General features: G+C 34.7%; 6 protein-coding genes across 7 annotated transcripts; 3 read left to right on the forward strand and 3 right to left on the reverse strand.

Annotated features, from left to right (window-relative positions):
- The first annotated feature begins 283 nt into the window (after positions 1–283).
- LOC116350687 (regulator of nonsense transcripts 1 homolog) lies at positions 284–5,873 on the forward strand. Its single transcript, XM_031782579.1, has 6 exons — positions 284–998; positions 1,219–2,140; positions 2,207–2,557; positions 2,660–3,273; positions 3,394–4,647; positions 4,723–5,873. The coding sequence occupies exons 1-6, from the start codon at positions 816–818 to the stop codon at positions 4,783–4,785; spliced, it is 3,387 nt and encodes a 1,128-aa protein (XP_031638439.1). The 5' UTR covers positions 284–815; the 3' UTR covers positions 4,786–5,873.
- A 947-nt stretch (positions 5,874–6,820) lies between these two features.
- On the reverse strand, positions 6,821–9,736 carry LOC116350868 (ubiquilin-1). Its single transcript, XM_031782840.1, has 6 exons — positions 9,479–9,736; positions 8,724–9,087; positions 8,568–8,631; positions 7,769–8,427; positions 7,379–7,693; positions 6,821–7,307 (listed from the first exon to the last, which is right to left on the reverse strand). The coding sequence occupies exons 1-6, from the start codon at positions 9,578–9,580 to the stop codon at positions 7,231–7,233; spliced, it is 1,581 nt and encodes a 526-aa protein (XP_031638700.1). The 5' UTR covers positions 9,581–9,736; the 3' UTR covers positions 6,821–7,230.
- An 85-nt stretch (positions 9,737–9,821) lies between these two features.
- Positions 9,822–11,556, forward strand: LOC116350869 (cyclin-dependent kinase 7). The gene is made up of 6 exons (XM_031782841.1): positions 9,822–10,006; positions 10,066–10,529; positions 10,644–10,707; positions 10,803–10,837; positions 10,903–10,986; positions 11,060–11,556. Exons 1-6 carry the CDS (start codon positions 9,956–9,958, stop codon positions 11,394–11,396), a joined length of 1,035 nt encoding a protein of 344 aa, XP_031638701.1. The 5' UTR covers positions 9,822–9,955; the 3' UTR covers positions 11,397–11,556.
- A 1,220-nt stretch (positions 11,557–12,776) lies between these two features.
- Positions 12,777–21,530, reverse strand: LOC116350867 (poly(A) RNA polymerase gld-2 homolog B). The gene is made up of 12 exons (XM_031782839.1): positions 21,483–21,530; positions 19,512–20,070; positions 18,666–19,428; positions 17,811–18,578; positions 17,505–17,742; positions 17,258–17,432; positions 17,044–17,190; positions 16,787–16,974; positions 16,599–16,717; positions 16,405–16,520; positions 15,963–16,189; positions 12,777–13,584 (listed from the first exon to the last, which is right to left on the reverse strand). Exons 1-11 carry the CDS (start codon positions 21,513–21,515, stop codon positions 15,975–15,977), a joined length of 3,321 nt encoding a protein of 1,106 aa, XP_031638699.1. The 5' UTR covers positions 21,516–21,530; the 3' UTR covers positions 12,777–13,584; positions 15,963–15,974.
- A 448-nt stretch (positions 21,531–21,978) lies between these two features.
- On the forward strand, positions 21,979–23,991 carry LOC116350718 (28S ribosomal protein S30, mitochondrial). The gene is made up of 4 exons (XM_031782623.1): positions 21,979–22,481; positions 22,555–22,733; positions 22,799–22,900; positions 22,959–23,991. Exons 1-4 carry the CDS (start codon positions 22,024–22,026, stop codon positions 23,897–23,899), a joined length of 1,680 nt encoding a protein of 559 aa, XP_031638483.1. The 5' UTR covers positions 21,979–22,023; the 3' UTR covers positions 23,900–23,991.
- On the reverse strand, positions 23,990–26,428 carry LOC116350720 (AP-1 complex subunit mu-1). 2 transcript variants are annotated; one of them, XM_031782624.1, is made up of 5 exons: positions 25,834–26,428; positions 25,660–25,713; positions 24,556–25,564; positions 24,351–24,472; positions 23,990–24,285 (listed from the first exon to the last, which is right to left on the reverse strand). In XM_031782624.1, the coding sequence occupies exons 2-5, from the start codon at positions 25,699–25,701 to the stop codon at positions 24,187–24,189; spliced, it is 1,272 nt and encodes a 423-aa protein (XP_031638484.1). In that variant the 5' UTR covers positions 25,702–25,713; positions 25,834–26,428; the 3' UTR covers positions 23,990–24,186. The 2 variants fall into 2 exon arrangements, with proteins under 2 accessions (XP_031638484.1, XP_031638485.1); XM_031782625.1 differs by having other exon boundaries at positions 25,826–26,428.
- Between the last annotated feature and the right edge of the window lie 1,507 nt (positions 26,429–27,935).

Here is a 27,935-nt window from a genome sequence, read left to right on the forward strand (position 1 = left end):
GTTAAGCAAAACCTTATATTCCAATACGTTTCGCCGTTTTTTTCATAAGTTCACATTACAGATTGGTTTTAAGTTGGCAATGGTTGTTGAACATGCTTTAAATGAATCAGAATTGAATTTGTTTTGAATATACGTTCTGATATTGGAATGACTTTGACAGCTGGCAGTATGTGGCATTCGATTTCGCCGCCACGTTGATGTGAACGATTGAATATTTCGCCAGAAACTGTCAAATACCTAACATGAAACGTCAACCGTAGACGGAAAACGAGTATGGCGCCATCCATTTAGTGCGAAATCGTGTGCAGTCAAATAGCAATACACAGTAAAGATCTACGTGATAAAATACAAAGTACGCACACATTTAATACTATTGTCCAACTCAACTCAATTTATACGCAACAAAAAAAAAAACGGAGAAGGAATCGATCGTTTTTACCCTTTTTGCTGTTATTGTTTTGGAAAATATTCAGCAAAAACGATAATTGGTCTTTTTTATCGTGATTTGAGTATTATTGCCTGCAACAAATGTGGAGACAAGTGCGAAAAGAATCAAACGAAACTTGAAAAAAATTATACATTTTGTATTGTGGCAACGAGCTGCAGTATATTGAGCGAGGCAGGCTAAGTACATTTCAATGATAATTTTGTTGTGTAATTCATCGATGTGCATGCATTATTATTGTTGAAATAAAAGAAGGCGATTCGTTTTTGGCTACACGACGTCAATACAAATTGATTTTATAAAAGTGATTTGCACATTTACAACAACAACAACAAATAGCTACGAACGGCTACAATTTTCATGAGCAGTAATGAGTGTTGATGCGTACGGTTCGAGCTCGCAGACGCTCACATTTTTGGATACTGAAGAACATGAACTGATCGGTGGAGCCGATACACAGGGCACGGACTTTGACTTTCGTGATTTTACCATTCCATCACAAAGTCAAACTCAAGCTTCACAATTGGATCATTTGACGGGGGGATCGAGTCAGGTAAATTCCATCTTTACATTTAGAACTGAAAACCATTTCGTTTCAATGAATCATCAAAATTTGAATTGGTTGACAACAAAAAAATGCTGAAAAAACTTTTTGTATATGATTTGTTTTTTTCATCATGATTTCGTCAATGTTAACATGACGAAACATTTTGAATGTGAAGCACAATTTGCAGGTTATGTTTACTAAGCAGTTTTATTCGGTTTATTTCCAGTTGAATGGAGTTGGTACAAGTAAACGAAATGACAGCACAAATCAAAAGTTGGCAATTATCTCGGGCGGAATGGCCGAATTGCAATTTGAAGAAGAAGATGATGATGCGGTGACACAAGTACAAGAATTACCATCACATGCATGCAAATATTGCGGTATACATGAGCCAAGTACCGTTGTCATGTGTAATATTTGCAAAAAATGGTTTTGCAATGCACGAGGAAATACATCCGGTTCGCACATTGTAAATCATCTTGTTCGTGCAAAGCACCGTGAAGTTACACTTCACTCCGATGGGCCACTTGGCGAAACGGTTTTGGAATGCTATTCATGTGGTGTTCGGAATGTGTTCATTTTGGGTTTTATACCGGCCAAAGCCGATTCGGTCGTTGTGTTGCTGTGCAGACAACCGTGTGCCGCTCAAAGTTCACTCAAAGATATGAGCTGGGACCAAGAACAATGGAAACCACTCATATCGGATCGATGCTTTTTAAGCTGGTTGGTTAAAGTTCCAACCGAACAAGATCAAATGCGAGCCCGACAAATTTCCGCAAGTCAAATAAATAAGCTGGAAGACATTTGGAAGGAGAACAACGATGCAACATTTCAAGATCTCGAAAAGCCCGGCGTTGATACAGAGCCAGCACAAGTGCTACTTCGCTATGAAGATGGTTTTCAATATCAAAAAGTATTTGGTCCATTGGTTCGCTTAGAAGCTGAGTACGATAAACGATTGAAAGAGTCTCAAACACAAGAGAATATCGAAGTTCGCTGGGACGTTGGTTTGAATAAGAAAACCATCGCGTTTTTCACACTAGCCAAAAGTGACGGCGATATGAAGCTGATGCATGGTGACGAACTACGTTTGTCATACGTCGGAGAAATGCATAAAGCATGGTCTAGCACTGGACACGTCATCAAAGGTACCTTTGATAAAACCAACATTTTGTACATTTTCTAATATCTTTTTGTGTTCGTTTTTCTTAAAGTTCCGGATAATTATGGCGATGATGTTGGTTTGGAGTTGAAAAACAGTGCCAGCGCTCCGATTGAATGCACATCCAATTTTGTTATTGATTTCATTTGGAAGGGGACATCGTTTGACAGAATGCAGTATGCTTTGAATAAATTTGCGGTTGACGAAAATTCCGTTTCGAATTACATCTATTCACGTTTACTCGGCCATGGCAGACAGGATGGATCCGATGAGATTACGTTCCGTAATCAATCGTTGCCAAAACATTTCAGTGCACCAAATTTACCCGATTTGAATCGATCGCAAGTGTATGCCGTTAAGCATGCACTACAGCGCCCACTTAGCTTGATTCAAGGTCCACCTGGTAAGGTGTTTTTTTCCTATAACGTGATACAACCACATTTGAAATATAAAGATTTGATATGAGTCTATATTATCAATAAAATGTATTGTTTTTTTTTTCAAGGTACTGGAAAAACTGTAACATCCGCAACGATCGTGTATCAACTCGTTAGACAGAATGGTGGACCTGTGCTCGTTTGTGCGCCGAGTAATACAGCCGTTGACCAACTTACCGAAAAAATCCATAAAACCAATTTGAAAGTAGTACGTGTTTGTGCAAAATCGCGTGAAGCAATTGATTCGCCCGTTAGTTTTCTCGCTTTGCACAATCAAATCCGAAACATGAAAAGCAATTCGGAATTACAAAAACTGCAACAGCTCAAAGACGAAACCGGTGAACTTTCATCGAGCGATGAAAAACGCTATCGAGCACTAAAGAAAACATCCGAACGTGAATTATTGGAAGCAGCCGACGTTATTTGTTGTACATGTGTTGGAGCTGGTGATCCCAGATTGTCACGCATCAAATTCCATTCAATTTTGATCGACGAAAGTATGCAGTCCACCGAGCCGGAATGTATTGTACCCGTTGTTCTTGGAGCCAAACAACTTATTTTAGTTGGGGATCACTGTCAGTTGGGTCCAGTGGTTATGTGCAAGAAAGCAGCAAAAGCAGGATTATCCCAAAGTTTATTCGAGCGATTGGTCGTTTTGGGCATTCGTCCTTTCCGTTTGGAGGTATTCTTCTTTTCAGATTACAAAGATAACGGAGGAATGATACTGAAATGATTCAGTGAAATCTAATAGAAATACTGTTTTTTTTTTTTTTTTTTTTTTTCATTGAACCAATTTCAATAGGTCCAATATCGAATGCACCCCGAGTTATCGCAATTCCCTTCGAATTTCTTCTATGAAGGTAGTTTGCAGAATGGTGTTCGTGCTGATGAGCGAAAGATGAAAAATGACTTCCCATGGCCGCAACCAGATCGTCCGATGTTTTTCTTGGTGACTCAAGGTCAAGAAGAAATTGCTGGTTCGGGAACATCGTACTTGAATCGAACGGAAGCATCAAATGTTGAAAAGATCACAACAAGATTCTTAAAATGCCGTGTCAGTCCCGACCAGATTGGTATAATTACACCGTACGAAGGTCAACGTGCATATTTGGTACAATACATGCAGTACCAAGGTTCATTGCATTCGAAATTATATCAAGAAATCGAGATTGCCAGCGTTGATGCCTTTCAAGGGCGTGAGAAAGACATTATAATCATGTCTTGTGTTCGTTCGAATGAACATCAAGGAATCGGTTTCTTAAATGATCCACGTCGATTGAATGTCGCTTTGACTCGTGCAAAATACGGTATAATCATTGTTGGCAACCCCAAAGTATTGTCAAAACAACCGCTTTGGAATCATTTGCTAAATTTCTACAAAGAGCGTAAACTATTGGTGGAGGGTTCTCTAAATAATCTCAAAGAGTCGATGGTTCAATTCTCCAAACCGAAAAAGATTGTGAACACTTTTAATCCAGGAACCCATTTTATGTCGAATACAATGTATGATGCAAAAGAAGCAATGGGAGCCGGATCATTTTATGATAAGAATGGAGCAATAAATAATGGTGGCCTGGGTGGATTCAATGGTCCGTATATGCAACAACAAATGCCAATGCAACAACCGATGCCAAATGCAGGCTACCAAAGAAATCCAGCCGACATGTTTGGACGAAATCCAAATCATGATCCGATCAGTTACATTTCACAAGATCGTGTACAAGCGGCTATGAATAATAATATGCCCGTACCCGTTGGCATGTTCATGAACACAATGTCAAATGTCCCAATGAATCGTTTCTACAATCAAGCAGCACAGGCGGCTCAACAAAATCAACGTCGTAAACCATCAAAGACTTTGCCGAAACCACGTCCCAATAACTCTCAATTCAGCCAAGGCAGTCCGCTTACCCAGGGAATGTCACAGAATATGAGCTTATCACAGCAACCTGGTTTCAGTTTGTCACAGCAACCCGATCTGCTTTTTAGTGATTACATGAGTGGTGACTATCAATCACAAATGGATAATATTCTGTCACAAGATTCATCATTTCAGGTAATTGTTTTGCATAAAAAAATACTTTTTTCGATTTTATTAAAAAATCAATTGCCATTTCTATGGAATTTTCAGAGTCAAGGCGCAAATTTTGGTGCAACAAGCAGCGGTGTTCCACCGTCAAATCGTTTTCCGTAACAGAGCTTGGGTTTAAAAAATTAAATGTGAATGGTGTTAAGTAACAAGTGGAAATACAGAAATTGAGTTACGTTTAAGGCCATGGCGAATAAAACAATCAAACGGTACGTTCAATCGAATCACACAGCGCAGCATATGTATTTCATTCAAATCAACTTCAAATGGGGATGCTTCAACTGAGTGAAACGTCAATAAAAATAACAAAATATGCTGTATGTAGTGAAACACATCAAACGGAGCAAAGAAAAAGGAATTTGAGGAGGTGGAGTTGTGGTACACCAAAAAAACGCACACAACTACCGAAACGTAAAAAGTCAACTAAATATCAACTTAACTAAATAAAACAATCAAGAAAAAGAAAATTGAAAAAAAATGCGCAATATGAACCGACATTTGCTTGAACAAATTGTGTTTGAAATGTCTCATAATCAGTTAAATTCAATTATTATCAGTCAGACGCAAAATTAATTTGCATGAAAACGAAAAACAAGTCGCAGAAACAGCAGCTGTATATGGTTTGCATTGCACGCGTAAGAACATGACAATCGAATCGAAGGAGAACCGACAACCGAGTTGATAACAGAACGGCAGAAAAAGAGCAGTTGATTCTCGAAATGGCATGGCTTTGAATTGAAAAATTAATTGAATTTGTGGCTATTTAGTAAATTATCATTCAATACTTATTGGAAGATGGATTTGAACATCTTCCGGCTACTCGAAAATAAAAGAATTACAAAGAATGTCTTTTGAAATCAGCCGTTCGACTCCTCGAAATTTATGCCGAGATAAAAAATTGTTCGGTTTGAAATGGATTCAAAGTACTGTCGGTCGTCACTGAAAACTTAAAGTACTGCTTCCATTTTTAAGAAAACATATTCACGCATACTAAATGCAAACTCGAAATTTTCGTTTTATTGACATTTTAACCACATTTGTTTTTTCACAATTTTATCAAATTTCGATTTTATTTTTCGTAATCTTACGTTTTAGCACAGTTATTATTAAAAACCTCATTTATTCTTTTTCTTTCACATTCAATTTTTCTTTATCAATTTACAAAAAAAAATGCTTCCTATTTTCAATTCAATGTTTTCTATGTTTTCTATGCAGAACATTTCAATTAAAATTTATATTTTTCGATCATTTGCATGGTATTTAAAAGCAAAGAAAATAACAAACATTTCGGCCAGATTCTCAAGAAAAAAAAAATTCAATGGAAAATTTAAATAGCATGGGATTTTTTTCTTTATATTTAATTTAAATTTAATAATTTCGAGAAAAAAAACTAATAAAATTTTACTTTTTTTTGTTATTTCTAAAATTGAACCGTTGTTTCCTTTCGTTGTTAATGTGATTCAGAATTTCAGATGTACGTCAATTGATTCAAGGTCAACAATTAAAACACGTTTTGATTTATTTAGTTCGATTTTTATTATATATCTTAACATAGCATAGTCGCTTAGCACTACAAAACCAATAAAATGGAAAGGTATCGCTTTTGCTGAAAGAAATTCATTTGCAAACTACTGTAAACCAGTTTTGTTTTTTATTGTGTATGGGAAAATTCAAAAATCTATTTGAATGAACAAATTGCAGTTGTATAATAATGGTTTTTGTTTCGTTTTGACAGATACGTGGAATGTGATAATACAATAAAATCGAGAATAACATAAGTGTGCAAATAACTAATAAATAGAGAGGTGAAAAAAATGTTTGAATTTGGTTTTGGGCAGGGAGAGAAATGATTACAACAACGTTTCGGAATTGAACCATTAGAAGAAAAAAACATCTTGGTGGACATTTTCACTTACATGCTGAACGAAAAAAAAAACTTAAATCCATTCTTCTCATGCAATAGTAAATAGTTACCCCTAATCTAAATCTATACATTCATTTATTGTATTTTTTATAGAAGTGTTTTCTCTCTCTCTTTCCGCATGATTCATGGTAAATTGTACTGAAAAAAATTCTTTGTATCATCTCCGACCTTTGCTCTCAATATTCCATTCAAATGAGTGGTTTCGCTTTAAAACAATTTAAAGAGTTATGGCCTTTTTTGGATATTTATTAATTTGGATAATAATATAAACGAAAATAGATTTAATCAAAATATTTTCTTATTAAATTTTGAAAGCGTTCCGTAGGTTTCAGTTGTGAATTTGTGCCGAGTTAATGTGAAGCTATGCATGCACATCACACTTGGATGGACAAATGTTAACAAAATATACACGCCCGTACTTTGATCTGCGCCTCTTAAGTCCGCACTCGTTCACAATTGAATCATTTGGATTATTGGGTTGGCTTTTATCTCCTAATTTTCCATGCTTTGCCCTTTGCTTTATTTGTTTCTCTAACTAAATTGTTTTTTCATAACACTTAATCTTGAAGGTGGTTCATTATTCAATTGTTATCTCACTATCTGTTCCATTTTTGTTTCTGTTTAATTTAGCTTAATGATAATTGATTCAAAGCAAGTAATCGTTCAACGGCAGCATTTATATCGCCGAATGTTGCAATCAATGCTGTAATAAAATGAAATAAAGATTAGTTAAAAGTTTCATTGCGTTTTGATTTTCTATTTAAATGTGTTTACCTTGTAAATTAGCTTCTCGATTGACAAAGCCCATCGATGCCAATGTTTCTAGTTGCGTAGAATACCGTTGTTCTGGCGGTAAATTTTGGTTGTTTCCCGTTGAAAGTCCGTTCATCATGCGTGACATAAATTCCGAAAAGAGTGCTGGATTTGCTTGAGCCGATGGTGTTGTTGAACTGGTCGTATTTGTATTTGAAGTGTTTGTGGTTGAATTAGTGGTTGATGTATTTGAAGTCGTTGTGAAACCTGTTGGTGGTGGTGGAATGCCAAAATTTCCAACCAATCCTGGTGCAGCCGTACGCAATTGTTCCATTCCTAAAATATATTTCAAACGATGGAAAAATTAATATTTTTTTATGAAATTTGTTTTAAATAAAATGTATCAAATACCTTGTTGAATTTGCATTATGGCATCGAGAGCTGAAGGATTCGAAAGCATTGAAAGAGTTTCCGGATTTTGCATTTGCTGCAACAGTTGTGGCATCATCGATCTCATTTGTTCTTGCATTTGCGGATTGTTGGCTAACATTGGGCTCTGGTTTATAAGATTTGCGGCCATTTGTGGATCGGCCGACATTGCTTCCAACATCGATCGCGTGTATGGTGCGTTCATTAGATTTTGCATCATTGTCGGATTGTCGCTCATCTGTTGCATTAAACTTTGCATCGATGGTGTATTGAGAATATTTTGTGGTGCAGCGTTTGTTGAATTTTGTTGACGATTATTGCCACCACTGCGTGATGCCCAGGGATTTGGTAATGGATCACGATTCTCGCTACCCTGTTGCGGATTTGTACCCGAAGAGTTATCCACTAAGCCCGAGAATGGATTTCCTGCAAACGATTCGGTTGCAGCATTTAACATGGGCTCTTGAATGTCGCGATAAATTCGCTGCAGCGCACTGTATCCGCCAGGAACACTTTCCAAGTTGCTCATTGCACGATCATGCGATCGCATTAGCTCTTGCAACATGGCAGGATTACGAGCAAGTTCCATAGTTTGACGGAGTAAATCCGGATTATTTAGCATATGACTTATCTCCGGATTCCTTTATTGAACAAAAAAAAATAGTGTTTTAAACGATTGAATTTAGTTTCAACACAGAAGAAATAATTAACTTGTGAAATCTTTTATGCCATTTTAAATTATTTTCGAATTTCACGTCGCTCATTAAAATATTTGATTTACCTTTGCATCAAGTCTTGCATCTGAGGATTCGATGTTAGAAGTGTACGCATGGTATCGGGGTTGTCTAATAAGAAGCAATAGAGATATAAATTTGTTATAGACACAAACACGACAAAAAAAAAACGATTTATCAAGTTAAATAAATAAACTACTCACTCATCATTTGTTGAACAAGGGGATTATCCAAAACTGTACGAATCATTTCCGGATTATTCATCATTTCACTTTGCATTTGAGCCTGAAGGTCCATGAATGTATTCGATCCAGCGCCCAACGCACCTAGACCAGCCAAACCGCCCAACTGATTCAATCCGAATGGTGTTTGACGCACATCAGCTGGTGGTCGAGCTGGCCGCTCTGGTTCCGGTTGCGGTTTTGATTTAATCACCAGATGCACCGTCAAACCATCTTTGACATTGTGCTCTTTCAACGTCTCATTATCCTTCATTATTTTACCGGCAAAAATCAAGCACAATTGTTCGACATCAGCCTCGAATTTTGGTGCAATCAACGCCTTGAACTGAAAAATTCAAAAAAAAAAAAAATACAATTAAATACCGTTCATTTGACCACGCAAAAAAAATCAATCATGCAATAGTAAATGTTACAATGTGTTCAAGTTCCCATACATAAATGCAATGATAATGAAATATTCGTCATTTTTTTTCTTCTAGAAATGTCAAGAAATTTTATTCAAAAAAAACCACGTCTCTCAAGCGAAAAAAAAACTTTTTTCTTTAAATTGACGTAGCATACAATAATGTGCCGTTCTAGGCAATGTCGCTCTTATAATATTATAACAAAAACAAAATTCACTGTTTTCACAGAAACATTATTCATCAGCAGTATTTTTTTATCGTGTGTCATTTTTACACATACAATTAAGCCGATTTCCATTCCAAAGTACTTACGTCTTTAATTTCAGCATTTTCATCGACCGTAATGGATTCTTTTGTTTTCGGTGTTTTCACTGTAATAGTGATATTATTCGCTGCATCTTGTCCTTCTGCCATTTCACAAACAAACTGAATCAAATGAAATTTCACAAATAAAATTCGATGATATTGGTTTAATCAAAATATCTGTATATTGCGTTTGAAAGGCGGAAAAAACCTGAATGAGGAAAGAATCGAGAAATTGCTACTATGACTTGTTAAATTAGATTGACTGTACAATTGGCTATGTTGGCACAACTGTCAAACATAATCATTGTGTTCTGCCGGCGAGCGTCCTCTGGTGGATATTCACAGTTTCGAAATGACACTGACAGCAAGTTGAATTTTTTTACACGATTTAGAAACCAGCACAAGACCAGTCGTATAATAAACATATATTTTTCTGTGATATTTAGTAATTTACCACGAAAATTGTTAATTTTCTCTTCTCAAATGCATCACGCGGTGCGATATGAAAAAATCGATTTCTTGGGTGAAGGACAGGTATGTTATTTCATTACATGATGCATTTCATTTATTTAACCATGTTCATTTCCATTCAGTTTGCGACCGTATACAAAGCACGCAATACAGAAACCGATGCCATTGTTGCGGTGAAAAAAATCAAAATTGGTTCGCGAGAAGAGGCCAGAGATGGTATCAATCGGACGGCACTGCGTGAAATTAAATTGCTGCATGAATTGCAGCATGAAAACGTGATTGGGCTGCTCGATGTGTTTGGACACAAATCAAATGTATCGCTGGTATTCGATTTTATGGACACCGATCTGGAAGTAATCATAAAAGATCCAAAAATTCCAATCCTCACGCCGGCCAATATCAAAGCTTACATGCTACAGACACTTAAAGGGCTAGAATACTTGCATATGAATTGGATTTTGCACAGAGACTTAAAACCGAACAATTTGCTGGTCAATTCAAATGGCGTACTGAAAATTGGTGATTTTGGTTTGGCCAAATTCTTTGGCTCACCAAATCGTATTTATACACATCAAGTTGTCACACGGTAATTACTCGATTCGGTTTTTGGCTATAATATATTTTACCATCATAGTCGTTTGGCTTAACGGAGCGAATAAAAAGAAATTGCTTTTGCTGATATATATTTATTTAATTGCAGGTGGTATCGATCACCTGAATTGCTATTCGGAGCCCGTCAATATGGCACTGGTGTTGATATTTGGGTAAGCTGAGAATACTTCGAAAGATTTAATACATTATACTTAAGAAAAATCGTCTGATTGATGTTATTTTATATTTTATGCATTTTTTTGCTTAGGCTGTTGGTTGCATTCTGGCCGAGCTATTGCTGCGGTAAGTAATTTGTATTTTCATTTTTGTTGAAATTCAAAATTCATATAAATTTTCGGTTTGAACAGAATCCCTTTGCTGCCAGGAGAAAGTGATCTCGATCAGTTAACTAGAATTTTCACAATGTTCGGAACGCCGACCGAACAAACATGGTAAGTGAACAAAATTGATTTTTTTTTTTCAAACATGTCAATTTAATGATGAAATCATTTTCATGCGATGCAGGCCAGATATTTCTCAACTACCGGATTACATACAGTTTAAGCAATTTCCTCCGACGCCGTTGAATCATGTTCTGTCAGCGGCCAGTGATGATTTATTACAGCTAGCAGAATGTCTATTTAAAATGTATCCAATCCAGCGATGTACCGCTACCGAAGCACTCAAAATGGAATATTTCTCAAATAAACCAGCACCAACACCGGGCTACCTCCTTCCTATGCCAGTATCAAATAAAAACAATACCGATGATGAAGAGCCCAAGCCAAGCATCAATTTGAAGCGCAAAATTGAAGCTATCGCTGAAGGTGTTTCTGTTCCGAAAAAGCGATTGCAATTCTAAACATAAATTTTATATAAAAATACGCTTTACATTATAATTGAAGTTCGACTCTTGTGTTCAAACATGAAGTTTTTTCCTTGTTTCTAAAACAAATTGTAGAATTAATCATTATCACACTTCCTAAAACTGAATAAATCTCGCTCTTTTTGTATTTACCGAATCGCATCTGTTTTATAATTATGGTCATCAAGGCTTGTTCTGGACATATTCTGCGTTACTGGTACGAATTCTTACCTTCATCGCTGATGCTGAGACTATGTTGAACCTATGTTCAAATCAATTACAATCAAGTCACAATTTGTAAATAAGAAAAAACATCATTTACTTTTGGTTTATTCCGTTTGTATTTTTCCTTCGTTTTATTGTTTCTTTTTCCTTAATCCCTCCATATAAACAATATGACTTTACATTAGTTTGATTGAACAATTTGTTTTAGCTTGTCGTTTACATGATGGCGAAAAAAAAGCAACACTTAACTTTCTTCTAAATAAGAATAAACCAGATTTTCTCTTTATAATTATCGCGACAAAATATTCAATCCCTCTCATTCAATTTCTGTCTTTCCATACAACCCAAATTCGATTTTGTTGCAAGTCTTCGGCAGCAAAACTGATTTGCAAACTGAATTAATTACTTACAATTAGTTTGATATAAACAATTGATGACGATTAGAAAAGAGTGAAACGAATTGATTAGGAATACGACGATTAAATGAATACTTCGATTTTGCTTTAATTAACGAGTTTGTGCAACGTGTGTTGTTCTTTTTTTTAATTTCAAACGAATGAATTGATAAATAAATATTTGAAAATGATTTGAAGTTGTTTTGAATAAATAACAATGAATTGAACCATGCATTTTGAACCGAATGGAAATCCAAGTTGCTGTCGCATTAAATAAGCTGGGAAATCAAAAATCTGGTTTTTACAATTTATAAAATGCTTGAATATTTACACAATTACTCATATTTGACCGGTTCGAATTTGAGAAGAAAAGCGCATAGTCGATACTATTGTCGTCATCATGCAGTTTGTTCATTGGCTTGACATGAGATTTAAAAAAAAAAGGATAAACTTTTCAAGCATAAACAAATCTATGTTACACACTCATTGTTTCAATAGCGCTTTTCTTCTCTTACAATTTTCTCTTTTTTTTCACTTTTATTTCATATGGGTTTCCATTATTTATTTTCATTATGAGCATTTGGACTATGTTTTTAACATCACAACAAGAAATTGATACTTTTGAGCACGTTTGTGTATCGTAGACGATGCAACTTAATAGTAACGATACGAAAAACGAAAAATAAGAAAGATTTTGTTTTGTTTGGTTTATCGCTCCGACGAGCTGATTCGAAAATGTTCATGCTAGCCTGTTTTGTTTGCGCGCGCGTTTCTTTCAGTTTTGATTTTTGTTTTATTTTTTATTTTTTTAGTTTTTTTTTTTTTTGCTCGGTATAAAAGAATATTCGATGAAGACATACAATGACAATATTCATGCAATACCATTTCTCTCATTAAGTAATTCATCTTTTTTTTACTATGTTTCGTGTCTAAAAGATCCGTTCTACTTACAAATTCCCTATAGCATTCAACACAAACCAAACCAATGGAGCGCATTTTGTTTTTTTTTTATTTTTTTTCTAATGGGATATTTTGATTTTGTGTTTTTTTGGTGATTTTCTTTTGAGTTTTATTTAAATATTTGATTTTTTTTATACTCAGAACATGACACTGAGTTTTTTCAAACGATTTTTTTGTGGTTTTATATTTTATGATTTTTTTTTCTTGCTCTGGCTGGTTTGTGTTGAATATTTTCTGTATTCAATTCGACAGTCTAACAATTTTACAATTTATCTGCTCTGACTTTAATTCTTACTGTTATTTTTGCATTTTCAGTTATGGATTTTTTTTTATAAAATGTGTGTTTTTTCGGACTTTTTGTGTTTTTTTATCATCATTTTTTTTAATCTTTAGGATTTTTTTTTACCGTTTCATAATATCGCTGTTTGTACTGGTTTTACGATGTAGACAAAAATATTGTTTCGATTTTTGTGTTCAATGTGTGTGTGTGTGTAGTTTGTAAATGGTTGAGTTTTTGATTGCTAAATTTCTTGTCATTTGCCGTACATTTTACTTCTTGAATTGCTTTCAAAACCGCCTTATTCAAACTTAACAAACGTCGAAATCTGAAATGGTTGCGATAACATTTATTTAGAAAAGTGTGTGCCAAAATGAAACAGACTGAATTTGTTATGTGCAAGTTATGTGTGTATGTTGTTGAATTGAGTTCATTGTGCGTTTCCAAAGCAAAAACGAATGTCATTTGTATCGATAAAATGCTGAATGAAAAATGAAATATTTTCTTTTTGTGTGATGTTGTTATTGTTGTTCCGAATTTTTACCAGAATATATATATTTATATGTTAATCATTAGAATGGGTTCAAATATCACCAGCGAGTTTCATTGCGAAAGCATCATTCGATGTGCTCAAAATTGCCATTTTTCGACGTTGAGATAAGCTCGCCGTTTATCGAACTATTTAAAATCGCACGCGGTTCACAAAAAATGAATTAAATTAAAAGTTTTTTTTTTTTTATCACAGCCATTTAAAAATGTATGTGTGTCTATGACTATAATCTATATCTACAGCTCTAGCTTAACGCTCAAATACAAATGGAAACTTAAATTCCATAGCGAAGAGTACCTCTAACGTAGTCGGTTGATATATTCTGGTGTGCACGAGATGTGTTGCAAATCAGACCGAATGAATAAAATTGTCTGGGTTTTTGCGTTAGCGGACTAATCTTTACAGTTGCCTTTTTCGTAAAATGTCATTTCTTAAGTCTAGGCACTTAATAGTAATGTTATACTCTCTCTTTTTTTCTTCATTTGAATTCAATGGGAAAAAATGCATTCGGGCTTTTTGCAATATGGAACATCATAAATAGATAATATTTCGTTTGACTCTATAGAAAATGTTTCATTCATCGTTTACGAAAATAATGATTACTTATCATTCAAGAACACATTTTTTTTGTTTGTTTGTTTTTCTTTGTAAATAGTGAGCAATTTGATTAACCATAAAAATAAATGATGAATTTGGCGTAAGGAAAACGATATAGTATATCAATTTGCGATAAATATTAGGATAAATTTGATCAGATTGATTTTTTCATCTTATTTCTAAAAAAACACAAACTGAATTGAGATCATGCATGATTTGCCAGAATTTCCCTTCATAACATTACTTAAAACATAGAGCCAAAAATGATATATTTTTCTTCTCTTTTTTCATCAAAAGAACAAAATTCAACATGTTCAGAAACAATCGAATTTACTAGATTGGTGTGAGATCAATAAATCGTGAAGCGAACTCAAATTGCCATATATATTTCTTTTTCGTGTGTGAGTTTGTTGTAAGTTTTGATTCGAAGTACGATGTTCCTTTTCGTTCATTATTATTCTATTGACTTCTTCGTGAAATTATAACTCAACTGATTTGCATTTTTGCATCGACTGAACTTATAGGTTTACATGAAAATTGCGATATTTCAGTTACTTTGTTGTTGTTGTTGTTGTTTTAAACACTATCGATATACGCTAATCTAAATGGTAAAAATTCATATAATCTTAAGTATAATCTTAAAGATCAAAACAAAATCCTTAACTATCAAATGCATATGCATGATATTTTATCACCTACATGGCTAACAAATCTTATATAATAAATTCAAACACCGGAGAAAAGGAATATTTGTGGAACAAATTGAAAAGCGTTTTAGTCACTTAAACATTAGACTCAGTGGTCATGGTTATAAACAGTTTCGTTTATGGCACTAAGCCCAAAATCCGTACTCAATATACACGTATGAAATCGACAGGAAAATTGCTACATTTTCATTAAATGCGTTCACGATTATTAAATCATATCATCTACATTAGAATGACACAAAGAAAATATGCTTCCCTTTACTTTTATATCTATTTCACACACTAATTTATAACGTTTAGTTTAACACGTTTACTCGTCTAAAAATACCGTTTAAAATACTGTTCATTTTGTCGTCATTTGGTTTCCATTTGCGGTGCAAGGAAATACGTGTTCAATAATTCACAATTTCTTACTCAATGAATCACAAATACTTTAAAAATGTTTTACCAATTCAATGGTTCCCTTTTTGTTAAATCATTTTCGCAATCAGTTTCGCGGTAAGATAAGCTACCAGAAATCGATGGGCGAACAAACAGAAAGCGATACAGACTACGACGTCTTATGCTCTGAATTCCGTTGCACTAAACTTTATGCTTAAGCTTAACTTTATTATCTTCTAACTCCGCAACGGCATCAAATCATGTACTTTTTCTATCTTCTTCTTCATCTTTTTTTATATAAACAAAAATCACAATTCAGAAAGTAGTCGATAAATAAATGCTAAGGAATTAGAAAATCACAAATTTGATCCGAGAAGAGAATATCAACAATTCACAGTGTTTCTTATCGATTTCTTTTCATTATGGTTTTGGTTTTTGGTCAGTTAATTAGTGGCATTCATTATAATGTACCTCATATGGATATTATCGCAAGATGTATTCAACTGGCTGGTAGAGTATCGGAGTGTAATTGTCGTAGAAGGTGCAATATGCAGGAGGTGCCAGCGGTTCGCTAAACAGTCGATCAAGATCTTTTGTTTCCAACATCACAGCAAAGGACTCTTGAAAGATTGTCTTAATGCGCTCAAAGATTTTTTCATCACAACACGAACGCGCCGTGTTCGACCGATCAAATGGTTCTGCGAAATGAAATTTATTACGTGTTACTTATATGAGTGTAATTTTCTCTCTCTATTACAGAGCATGAAATTGACGCTGATGTCAAGAGCGCACTTGTTGGAAATGAAAAAGAAATATCAATATTCAAATGAGTCTGAATATTCACATTTCGATTTGATATGATTTGATATTGAACACTAGTTGCAGCATATGCACATCATTCTTCAACACTTACCTTCGATGCATAGCTGCTTCCATTCGGTTGGGTCATTCTTGAAAGACTCATGATTGCGACATTCATCGATTGGTAAAAGACCTGCTATCCGCACAGAGATTGCATATTGATCGTAACTAGTGGAAAAAATAGCATTCAAATTACTAAACATTCACGACGGATGAAGATCGAAAATCAAATAAAAATGCGCTCACTTGAAAAGGGAATAGTATTTCAAAAAACCGCAAAACAATTCACCCAACATTTGCTTATTATCCGAATGATATGGCTCGATTTTATCGTTCATATTAATCGCTTCGATGCCGTTAATTCTCTATAAATAAACGAATCAAACGAATATCAAATTGGGAAATTCGAATAAAAAAAAATGTTGGAAACTCACATTGAATTTGTCTGGGTAAATAGCATGCAAACAGGGTAATATTGCGGGTTTAACGCCACACTGCAAATAGTGTATCACCATCAAAATTAGCGAATAACTTGATATTGTCAAATCCTTTGCATTGTTTATTTCGTGATGTTGCGCCCAAAGTTTAACAATTACAGCCAATGGTTGTAGCCGCCAATCCACTATGTTTGTCAAAGAGAAAGAAAGACAAGAATTAAATGGAATCCATGAAATGCAACGAATGGACTTACATTGTGTGTAACAATACAGCAAATGCGAATTACGAATCCCCACGCAATTGTTGTAATTCAAATCGACCTCGATGTTGTTGTGAATGTCGTCAAATCTCAAAATTGGTACTTTGGCCGGAATCAAATTGAAGTTTTTCAAAAACGATTCTATTGACGGAAGAAACGTGTGTCAATTGAATTTTATCGTATGAAAAATAAATGTGGTTTTACTTACGACAATTTTCCTGTAAATTAGCTTTCAATTTATACAAATGATAAAATGCCTCAGCTCGATGATCCATATTTGTACTCAAACGGGATACGAGACACATATCAACATCGGATGTATCCAAAGCAAAGCCAGACACCGTTGAACCAACCAAATACAAACTGTATCGCGAAAATATTGGCTGAAAAGAGATTTTAACAGGTTTAGAAAAGAAATTGTCCGTGAAAAAAAAAATGTGCAAAATGCAAAATACCTTGATTTGCTGGCAAAGATGTGCCCACAGTAGAATTTTCTTCTCGTACAATTCTTGTGGCTGTCTACGTTCATCAAATTTGGCCCATATTTTCTGCGATAGCGTATCCCATTCGGTTCCATTGCACAAATCAATTGGAATCTTCACTTCACTCACACGGGCACGATACTGAGTGGCCCGTTGGTTCTCGAAATCATGTGATTTTTTACCGGTCGTTGAATTCAACGTTGTCCCTGATCTATAGAAAAAACAGAAAAAATACAAATTAAAATTCGAATTGATAGAAATGTCGGTGTGTGATCATACCTTCGTTTCGGTTGTGCAACGCTGGGTACAAAGTTTTTAGCACGAGACGGTGAATGTGTGAAGCCATCTGTGTTTGCCAAATGGTTCGTTGTCCAAGCATTGGCTTCGCTAAGCAAATGCATATTTTGTAGGTTCATGTAACGATGTCGGCTCAGACTGCCATTTAATAGCATTTCCTCGGTGAGCATTGATCCAGTGCTAATGTAACGCGATGACATTGGATAAATTGATCGTTGATTCTGTGGAAAACTCAATGTGTTTTGATTGAAGGAACTTTTCTCTTGTTTTTCATACGTTAAACTGTGATGTTCTGGTGTCATTCCTGCTTTTTTCAACGTGTCCATATCGATGGCCGATAGAAATGAATGCGATATTACTCGGTTTTTGTCATTTTGTTGCGACGGCGCATTTGCACTGATCACAGGCGATGAGGTTGCCTTTGATTTTGGAAAACGGAAGTATTCGGTCGGCGGCAATTGTTTAATTTTCGAATTTGACGTTTCGCTATCACTTAGACTAATTGTTTTCAGACTTGGTGCGGATGATTCGACTTGTGTGCTTTTATTTGACAATTTTTTCACAGGTAATTTTTCCGATGGTGTCGTTGACTTTTTAACGGAGCTCTCAGGTGCTGGTGGTGTATTGTTTCGCGGCGGTAAATGTGTTGTTGTGGATTTATTTGAGCTTGTTTTCCCGGTACTATTTATACTGCTCGTGGTTGAACTGTTTGAACTGCTGTAACTTCCATTATTGTCCGATTTCGATTTGCTACGGGAAATCATAAAAAAAATTATGCATTTTTTTGTTGCTCAAAAATAAATATTTAAAAAGAACTGAATTCACCGAATAGTTTACCTGTAAAAATTCCAATTTTTCTTATTACCATTGCCGCTGTAGTTTCGGTTATGCGTGTGATAGTTATTGTTCGAATGATAGCCCGATGTTGAGTTTACGTACAATCCAACCGATTGGTTTGAATGTTGCGAGTGTTGTGAGTGTTGTGAGTGTTGCGATTGATTACCGGGACTCATGGCTGTTGAAAACATCTGTTGCATGCCATTTGACGTTGCCGAATGGAAAAAGGGTATACTTTGTGATTGAAAGTAACCATTATGTGATTGCTGAATCGTCGGTGTCGTTGGAATGTTTCGATGGTTATTCATTCCGTGCATCGAATTGCCATTATATGACTTCGATACTCGACTATTCTTACTACTCGTCGTACTGCTGCCACTCGATGTTATTGATAATGGAGGTGATACGGACGTATTATTGGCTTGCGCCGATGATTTATTTGAGTATTTATTTCCACTATTTGCGTTCGTATTATTGTATCGCGACCCATTATTTCGTTCATTCGAATATGATAATCGACTTCCATTCGTATTGCTGTTGGCATTTGAATTGTAGAAATCATTTTGCTGCGTTCGATAGCGATCCGATATTTGTGTTCCCACTTGGTGCAAATATTCGAGATTATAAATGGACTTGGCATTCGGTGATAAAATTGACATATGCGGCTGAGAATGTTGAGCCGCCGGATGCGGTATCATCAATCTTGCTGATCTGATGTCCATCACAGAAGATTTCGAGTTTGTATTTGGTCTTGAAATTCGATCTGAAAAAGAAATACAAAGTTAGACGACCATCATTGTGACACCATTCCGAATGCGAACAAGGACATTTGGAATGTACCAATACCTTTGATTGAATTTGTATTGCTTCTTTCAGAGCTTCCTTCACTGCTATTGCTGCTTACACTAGACGACGTGGTCGTTGATCGCACTGAATCAAAATTGTCCTTTGTCTGAAATTTATCTCCTTTTTTGCCCGAGACAGTGGCATTGTGATTTGAATTGCTATTATTGCCTAAACGTTGGTACTGTCGACTGTCAGCACTATTGCTTACACCTATATTTGAATTATGCGATCCGTTAAAATTTCGTTTTTTGCCATTCGATTGATATGTTGTGTTTTTGCGCCGATTATTATTATTGTTGTTGTTGTTGTTGTTGTGGTTGTTATTGTTGCTATTATTATTGTTTTTCGTTTGATTTGTTCCGTTTTGACTAGGCTGTGTTTTTGTGTGATTTGTGTTGTTTGATTGCTGGGCCAACGGCGCATGGATCAACTTCGGTGACAATGGTTTTATGTCACTGTAATTTTTGTGTGCATTGAAAGATGACCGTTGGTTTGCTGTGACATCAAGAAAGGAATTCATATTTCCGTTTTTTGTTTGTCTTTTTTCTTTGCTTAATAACTAAAATGAATTGAAATTGCTTTTTATAAAGTGCAAATGAGTGCGAGGATGCAAAAAAATAAAATACATGCTAAATTAAACACCAGTCCACAAACAAAAACAAAACAGACACAAAGCTTAAAAAAAAATATTAAAATTAAAGCAATCGCAAAAACTGTCCAGCAAAATTCACGAAAAATTAAAAAAAAAACACACAAATAAAAAAGAAACGGTATTAAATCGAATAGAAAAGACAATGACCAATGAATAAGAACAAACATTCGCCATAATTTTTTTCTCTCTCGCTCTCTCTCTATTCTCTTTTGTCTACAACAGCTATGAAAAAAATGGTATCCATACGGAACGATTTACGATAAAAAATGTTTGCTTGAAATATCTTTAAATTTAAATCATCAAATCGTGTCATTTATTTACAATTTTAATTGTTAGCTTTTTTTTATACATGCAGCCATTTTTATTGAGCTCCTTTGTAATACGGAGAGACACGGTGAAACATTCAAGGAATATACACTATATGCGGTGCGCAACGCAACGGCAATATAGCGAATGGTACAACATTAAAGCCATTGCACGCACTACCATTTGCTCGGATACACTCATAGAATGCCGTTACATAGATTATGCCAGAGGTTTGGTTCGTTCATGCAATGAAACGCGATTTTTTTTTCTCTCTTCTATTATCGTTTTCTATGATATCAAATCTGTGTATCACAATACTATTTAAATGGACACTCAAATGAATATTTGTTTGTTCGAATAATTATCAGTTTATGCACGAAAAACTTTGGATAAAAGAAAAATCAACAATAATGTAACTAAAAAGACCAACCAATAACTACAACTCAGTGGAAAAAAATAATGTTGAAATTTTTTTTAAATAGAAAACACAAATATTCCACAAACCAATGGGTCGATATATTTTTTTTTCCTTTGGTTGACTGACATGTGTTTTTACCTTAGTAAGTAGCCTCGCTTTTAATTTACGGTTATCTGGTGCTTAACTTTGTACCGATGCATACATCACAAAGACTATCCAGATAATTTTGTTTCGACAATATTTATTATTCGATCGATTTTCACACTTTTAACCTACTCCGGACAATATAAAAATGAGACGTTTGCCAATATCGTGAAGTATACAAATAAATTATTCTTTTATAGTGTCATGCACTTGTTAAAAACCAAATCGTTATGCACAATTCTGTATTCTTTTTCTCTCTTTTATCACAAACCGATCAACTTGATATTTTAAAATGTAATGATAGAAATCACTTTCATCTGCCTGTGCACTGCCCTTACAAAATTGCAAACTCAATGTAAATCGCCCCATTGGCTATATGGTTCTATGTATCATTGCGTTCGCACTTTATGCACAACAAAATACATTCGCAACAACACACTAGCTAACTCACTCGTTCGCTCACACTGCACAGATATCTATGCATGAAAAACCATCGCGAAGAAGGATTCGTTTATCTCGCTTTCTCTTTTGCTTCAGCTTCTTTTTCTGTTGTTCGCCGTTTGGTACAAACAAACAATATGTTTGCCTTTACAGATTCCTGTTTCATATGGAAATTGCGCTCGTTTTTTGACACACCGTTTTCTACGCAAATTACATTGGCGCAAAAGAGTCAAACACACATGTGAACACACAAGCTTTCTTACTCTGTCACAGCGAATTCGCCGCAATTTTTTATGATTCCATTCAACGAGCGGCTGATTTAAACATAACATTATAAATGAAATTTTCAATGAATTTTCAATTTTAAATGATTTTCTGATTTTTTAAAACAAAAATAATGCACTTTAAATTCCATTTAAAATATGATCGGATGCATGTTATTGAACCAATGGACATATGACATATATATGCGACGAAAACATTTCAATTTCTTGTCAAAACATAACCTCAATACGATACTAATCGAATCAATGTGAGTACATCGGCCAAAAATGGCTCTTTCTCTGTTTAGCACAAAATTGAATAAAGGTGTAGCACTACGTTTAAGACCAGTGCTTCGACGATATTGTGCTGCTCAAAATGCGGTCATCGATACAACGGAAAATACAACCAAAGTCGAATATCCGCCGATTCTTGATCTGTCACAGAAAGCAGTGAATGAACGAAAAAAGATAGCATGGCATGAAGAAGTGAAAAATTGCCATTCCATCGAGGAAAAGTTAATCAAAGTGAATATGCCGGCATATTGGGGATTACGGACAACTCCACTGGTGAATGATGAGTATCATTACAATTGTTTTCCATACATTCAACATTGGACACGAACACAATATGAAACCGGACTACCGAGCGGTTGGTTCAAACGTTCAGCGGAGGAGATCGATGGCTTAGTAAATAATATTCGTGAGCAAGTAATTGAAGCGATTTCGTTCCAGTACCAAGGATTCAGGTAACCGATCAATTGGCACCATTTTTTCATGATAGATTTCAATTAATGAATTGAATGGTTCGTAACATTTTAGACGCGAGTATGAATCTGATGTGAAACTATCGGTGGCCGAAAAGAACAAGTTAAGAACGACGCAAATTTGCCGAGACTTGAATCGAATCATTATTAAAAGTTTATATTCAGCGGCACCGCATTTAATGGAGTCTGAAGTCGATATCGGGCCACGACATGAAGCATTTTGGATGGTCGGAGGTAAATTATTTGTTTGGCGTTTTTTTGCTCATATTCAATTAAGAATTTCAATGAAAATTTTATAGGAATCGAGCCACCAAAGGATAAAAAGATTTGGATTGAACGCAAAAAGCCATTGACAGAAGAAGAATTAAATGAACCCGTTGACAGGCCATTTCAATATGTTGGTAGGTTAAATAATCAATTTTTTCGCCAAGCAAAACAGTCAAATGGTCATTTTCTTAGGTCATCCCATTTTGTCGGTGAGAAATCGGTTACCATTGGAGCCGGTCGTTGAGGACTTCGAAAATGATGAAACGTTCGACGTCGCTGAAATACCACATTCACGATGTGATCCTCAAGCAATTGGATATCAACGAGTGTATCAACATGTGAAAACGATTCCTGGCTTTTGGCCGGGCAGCGAGCACGAGTTCGGTCAATTGTGCTACCACAATCGACACAACTACAAAGTGGTATTTAACGAAGTTGATCCAACAGACAAACAAAATGCATTAAAGGCACAGGCAATTTTGAACAGTTTTGGATGGCTCGTCGGTCAGGCTTATTATCAAGGATTTTCAACATTTAATGAGTTAACATACCCGTTAACCACACAAACGATTATAACTGATGGTCAAAATTGGTCATTTTATTTGTATCAACTCAATACAACCGTATTTGAGACGGTATTTTTCGATCGTAATCGTCGTGCAAACAAATGTTGGGGAACCGAAGAACTAAAACTATTTGAAGGTATTGATGAAAATGGCAAAGTTGTGGGTTTCAACGATGAGGTATTGCGTCATCTCATCCAATTCTATTTGGCCGAACCAAAAGAACGGAATTATGATATGAAACCATATTTGGATAAAGAAGAAGAAACAGTTGCTGACATTGATCATGTTGAACGTCGTGAATTCCTGGAGCAAAACTTTAAGCATTTGATGTCTGGAAAGCCACGACATCGTACAGATAAAATTCCAGAAGTCTATTTATGGGAATGGATTTATAAAATCAAATTCAATACTCGGCCAATGGATCCACGCCGAAGATTCTTTGAACTTAATCAAGACCCATGGGATCGGCGTTTGGATGATTACCATCCATTGTACATACCAAGAAGTCAACGTATCGGTGGCTACCACGATAAAAGAAACAAATGGAAGAAAACATACTGGCCATAAATCAATTCTTCTTGTATAGATTTAGTTTGAGTGTAATACGACAAAATTTTTAATTGAATGTTGAAATAAATTAAAGAAAAAACAAACGAATAGATGAGAAAGTAATTTCATTCAATTATTCTTTTTAACTTTATTCCAATTCAGAGGTTAATATAATTATGGACATTTTTTTTTCATTCATATTTAAATCGATGGCCAAATTGCCGAGTGTGTCTTTATTCGCGAATTTACAATGATGTTGTCATTATTATATTTGTAGAAAAAAAAAACAAACGCGAAAATGCAAATTAATTGGTTCTAAGTTGATAATCTCCATTCTGTGTAATGTATCGAACCCAAGGTAATGCTTGATAGCCACTCTTCTCGATGATTTTTAAGTAACGCACCTGTGAAATTTCGAACAAAAAATCAATCACTTGTTACACAAAATAAAACTGATTGTGAATGTTACCTGAATGCCAGATGTGGTGAAATATGGAATTTCAAATTTCACTTGAATTGGTGGTTTTCCTTCGCTGTCTTCGCATTCAACACTCGGTAATCCAAAATGAGCTCTCATCAGATACTCCTTACCTAAGGGGAGAATCACAAAAGAAAATAATCGAATTAATTTAAAATAATCGAAAAATAATTGTAAAACAATCAATACTCCTTACCGCCCGGAAATGATTTAATTGTCCACGTGATTGCATTTTGTTCTGGTGCATATTTAACGCTGCCAATGGTCGTTTTGAATTTTGGTGAATCGGCATCGGCTGGAACTGGAATAACAATTTCAACATTGTTTGCCGTTGATCGTCGTTTGAATTGTGACTTTGCCTTAATCATGTACTCAACACGTGAATGGGCAAATCGTTCGATAACCGATTCAATCCAAATCAATGGTTTTACATGTGTATTCAAACGGTATGACATCAATTCAAACTCGCCATCGGGTGGAATGAATGAAATCGTACGATCATTTTCAAATCGTGACAATCGAACGCATTGATGGAATTTAACGTCTTCCAATTCGACCGATTTCGATTTACCCCGGCCCGTGCTCTCGAATAGAACTTTATCGTTTAAACCAAGACGCAATTCGGGCATTCCCGATAAGTACACGCGCATTTTTATCGCACCGACAATTTCACTGCGCAACACATTTCCATTTGCATTGGCCAATAAATTGACACTTTCAATCACATCCAAAAATACTTCGTTCTTGCGATATTTAATGCCTTCCGAACGCCAAGATACGGCATTTGTCACTGCCATCGGTATGCGTGGTTGAATTTCCAATTTGTGACCCTCTTGTGTGATGTATTCTTGCAAAATTTTACTATCGGTTGTCTGCGGATATCCAAAATCGATAAGCTCATCAAGCAATTCGTATACAACCACAAAATTATCACGAATACTCTCCTCTTCTAATTCTTTGAAATACTCGGTGAACACTTGAGCAATTTTATGCAGAAATACAAACACCAACGCAATATTGGCATTTTTTCGTGTCACCGACACTATGTACAAGTTATTCGTTTTGATATAGGCAAATGTGCATTCGGCTATCTGAATAATTGGTGTGATGAGACCTTCTTCTTCCTTTTCCATCAGAAGTGGCATAAATTTATCAATTACTGTGTTAGTATCTATGTCACCACGGTAGTTACGTGAGATCAACACCTTTTGTTGCAATTCGAAAAGAGAACGAGATAGAAATTCACATTAATACAATTGTAATTAAGATGATAATTGATTTTTTCTTGTTTATTTCATACCTTTCCCTTAACATCAAGTATAAAAATAGCTGACGACGACATATTGAACAGCGGCTGAAATTATAAGAAAATATATATTGTTTTTCGTACAATTACTATTGATTTTTATATGAAACAAGTGCAAGTGACCCATTTTAATGCTTGTTCTTATCTAATGTTGACTCACTCACGTACTTTTTTATATAAACAGCACCGGAATGTCAAATGAACTTAAATATCAACAGCAAAAAAAACACTCTCAATCTATTTTATTGAAATTGGCTTTGCCACAAAAATTCGCACTTCCGAAATTGTCAGTCCAGTAGAACAACAATAACATTGAATCATTCAATTTAAAATGATATAAAAAAATCAGCGTCAATTAACAGAAAATGTGCGATAACGACGAATTTTGCCCACTATTGTATATGATTTACACAGTCCAACATACAGGTGTGAGCGGTGTGAAATATGTATGCACTCCCTTGTATTGTGATCACCAAGTGTATTCACTTATCGCTGTCTCTCACTCCAACAATATACGATAAATGACACAATTTTTTGTATACTGAGTTGGCACAACACACTCCTTCGTTTCATTTACTTTCTTTACAAAAACCGATTTGCCGGAAAATTCGAACAATTTCATTGAAAATTGGATTTACCCGTTTGGGAATCCCACGCCAAGATGTTTTGTATAATTCTTTTATTTTAGTCAAATGCTTAGTTTGATAAAATATACAAAATTTATTCATTAGCTAACATTATTTGTCGACGAATTTTTTTTGTAGCAGCCATATTACTAGTGTCATTGCATTTGACACGATTTGACATATTGGATATTGTCAGATTCTCATTCATTCAAGATGTTCAAGATGTTTTTAAGCTTTTTTATAATCAATTAAAAATTGCTATTGTTATTTTTATTGAATTATTTATTTGTGTAATTTTCCCAAAATAGATAATCAAATCATTTCAACTATTCCTATTTACATAATAAATACCATTAAACAATGAAATCAGGTTCTGTATACTACTGTCAATAGGTTATCTTTAATTTTTCGTCTCCATTCAATGGAGACGCCATACTTTTTTAGCCAAAAGTTTGATAGTTGTAATTCTGTATTTTGAAGCTTTATACTGTCTTCAATGAATGAAATATTTTTTTTTTTCAAATTCAAATGACTTTGTATTAACGGAATCATTCAAAAACGACAATTTATTTTTTAAACTACATTTTTTGCTTCAATAAACGTAAATCGTGATAATCACCAATATTTACCTTGACATTCATATATTTTCTGCTATTCTTGCAGATACCTTCAACTCAAAAGTGGAATGATATTTATCCAGCATCACAAGGGTACGAAAAATATCAAAAAAATAATACATTTTTGTTTCTTTTATGTGCATTAAAATGTAATGAAAATGTATAAAACACAAAAATATATGTATGTAAATGTAAACACTTGTTTTGGAGGTTGTTAAAATACCTGTATCGGTCATAATTTATTAAAAAAAAAATTTTTACTTTATTTTGATTTTTAACCCATGTTTTGAACAAATGCTTTGTACTACACATTATTGAAGTGATTATTGATGATTATCATAGAATAATAATGATATAATAATTATACAAAAATGTACAAAAAGATTTACAATAAGACTCGCTGCAAATGATCTTAAATGTAAATTGATTTATTCATAGCATTCTATATAGAATTATTTCAGCTGAAGAATAAGGATTTTGACCAAAACATTTCATATCCACAGTAGTGTGAAAAGATCTTATAATATTTATTATCAAATATTGAGAAACGTAAAACAAAATGATGTTTTTGGCATTTTTTTTTTCTGTTTTAGTTTTGTGTATTCGACAGTAATTTGAATATAAAAATATGATTTCTGAAATCATAATGCATAAAATGTTAATATAAAGAAGAGAGGAAACTGTTATATAAGCAAACGAAAAAAGCAACAAATACCCACTGACAATTCGAAATGGATTCGGCACGTGTTTTGACATCAATTTATTTTCCACGTTTTACTGTTTTCTCCCAAAGTGGATGGTGGTGCTGAGGCGGAGAATCGACTGGTGTATGGCATATACGTTATACGAACTTGTGCGTGTATCTCTGAGCTGATACAGTTATGAATAGAACATAAGATATGTGCTCAGTAAAGCGAAATTAATTTTTATTTTTATCCATTTCGTGTACATTTTTTGCGCAATTTCATTGTATTTCAACGTGAAATGCAACACGTTTCAGATCAGACCTGTTTATGACATCACTTTC

Source organism: Contarinia nasturtii, unplaced genomic scaffold, assembly GCF_009176525.2.
Source record: "Contarinia nasturtii isolate CC-2019 unplaced genomic scaffold, AAFC_CNas_1.1 Cnas_scaffold_4311, whole genome shotgun sequence".
NCBI lineage: Eukaryota > Metazoa > Arthropoda > Insecta > Diptera > Cecidomyiidae > Contarinia > Contarinia nasturtii.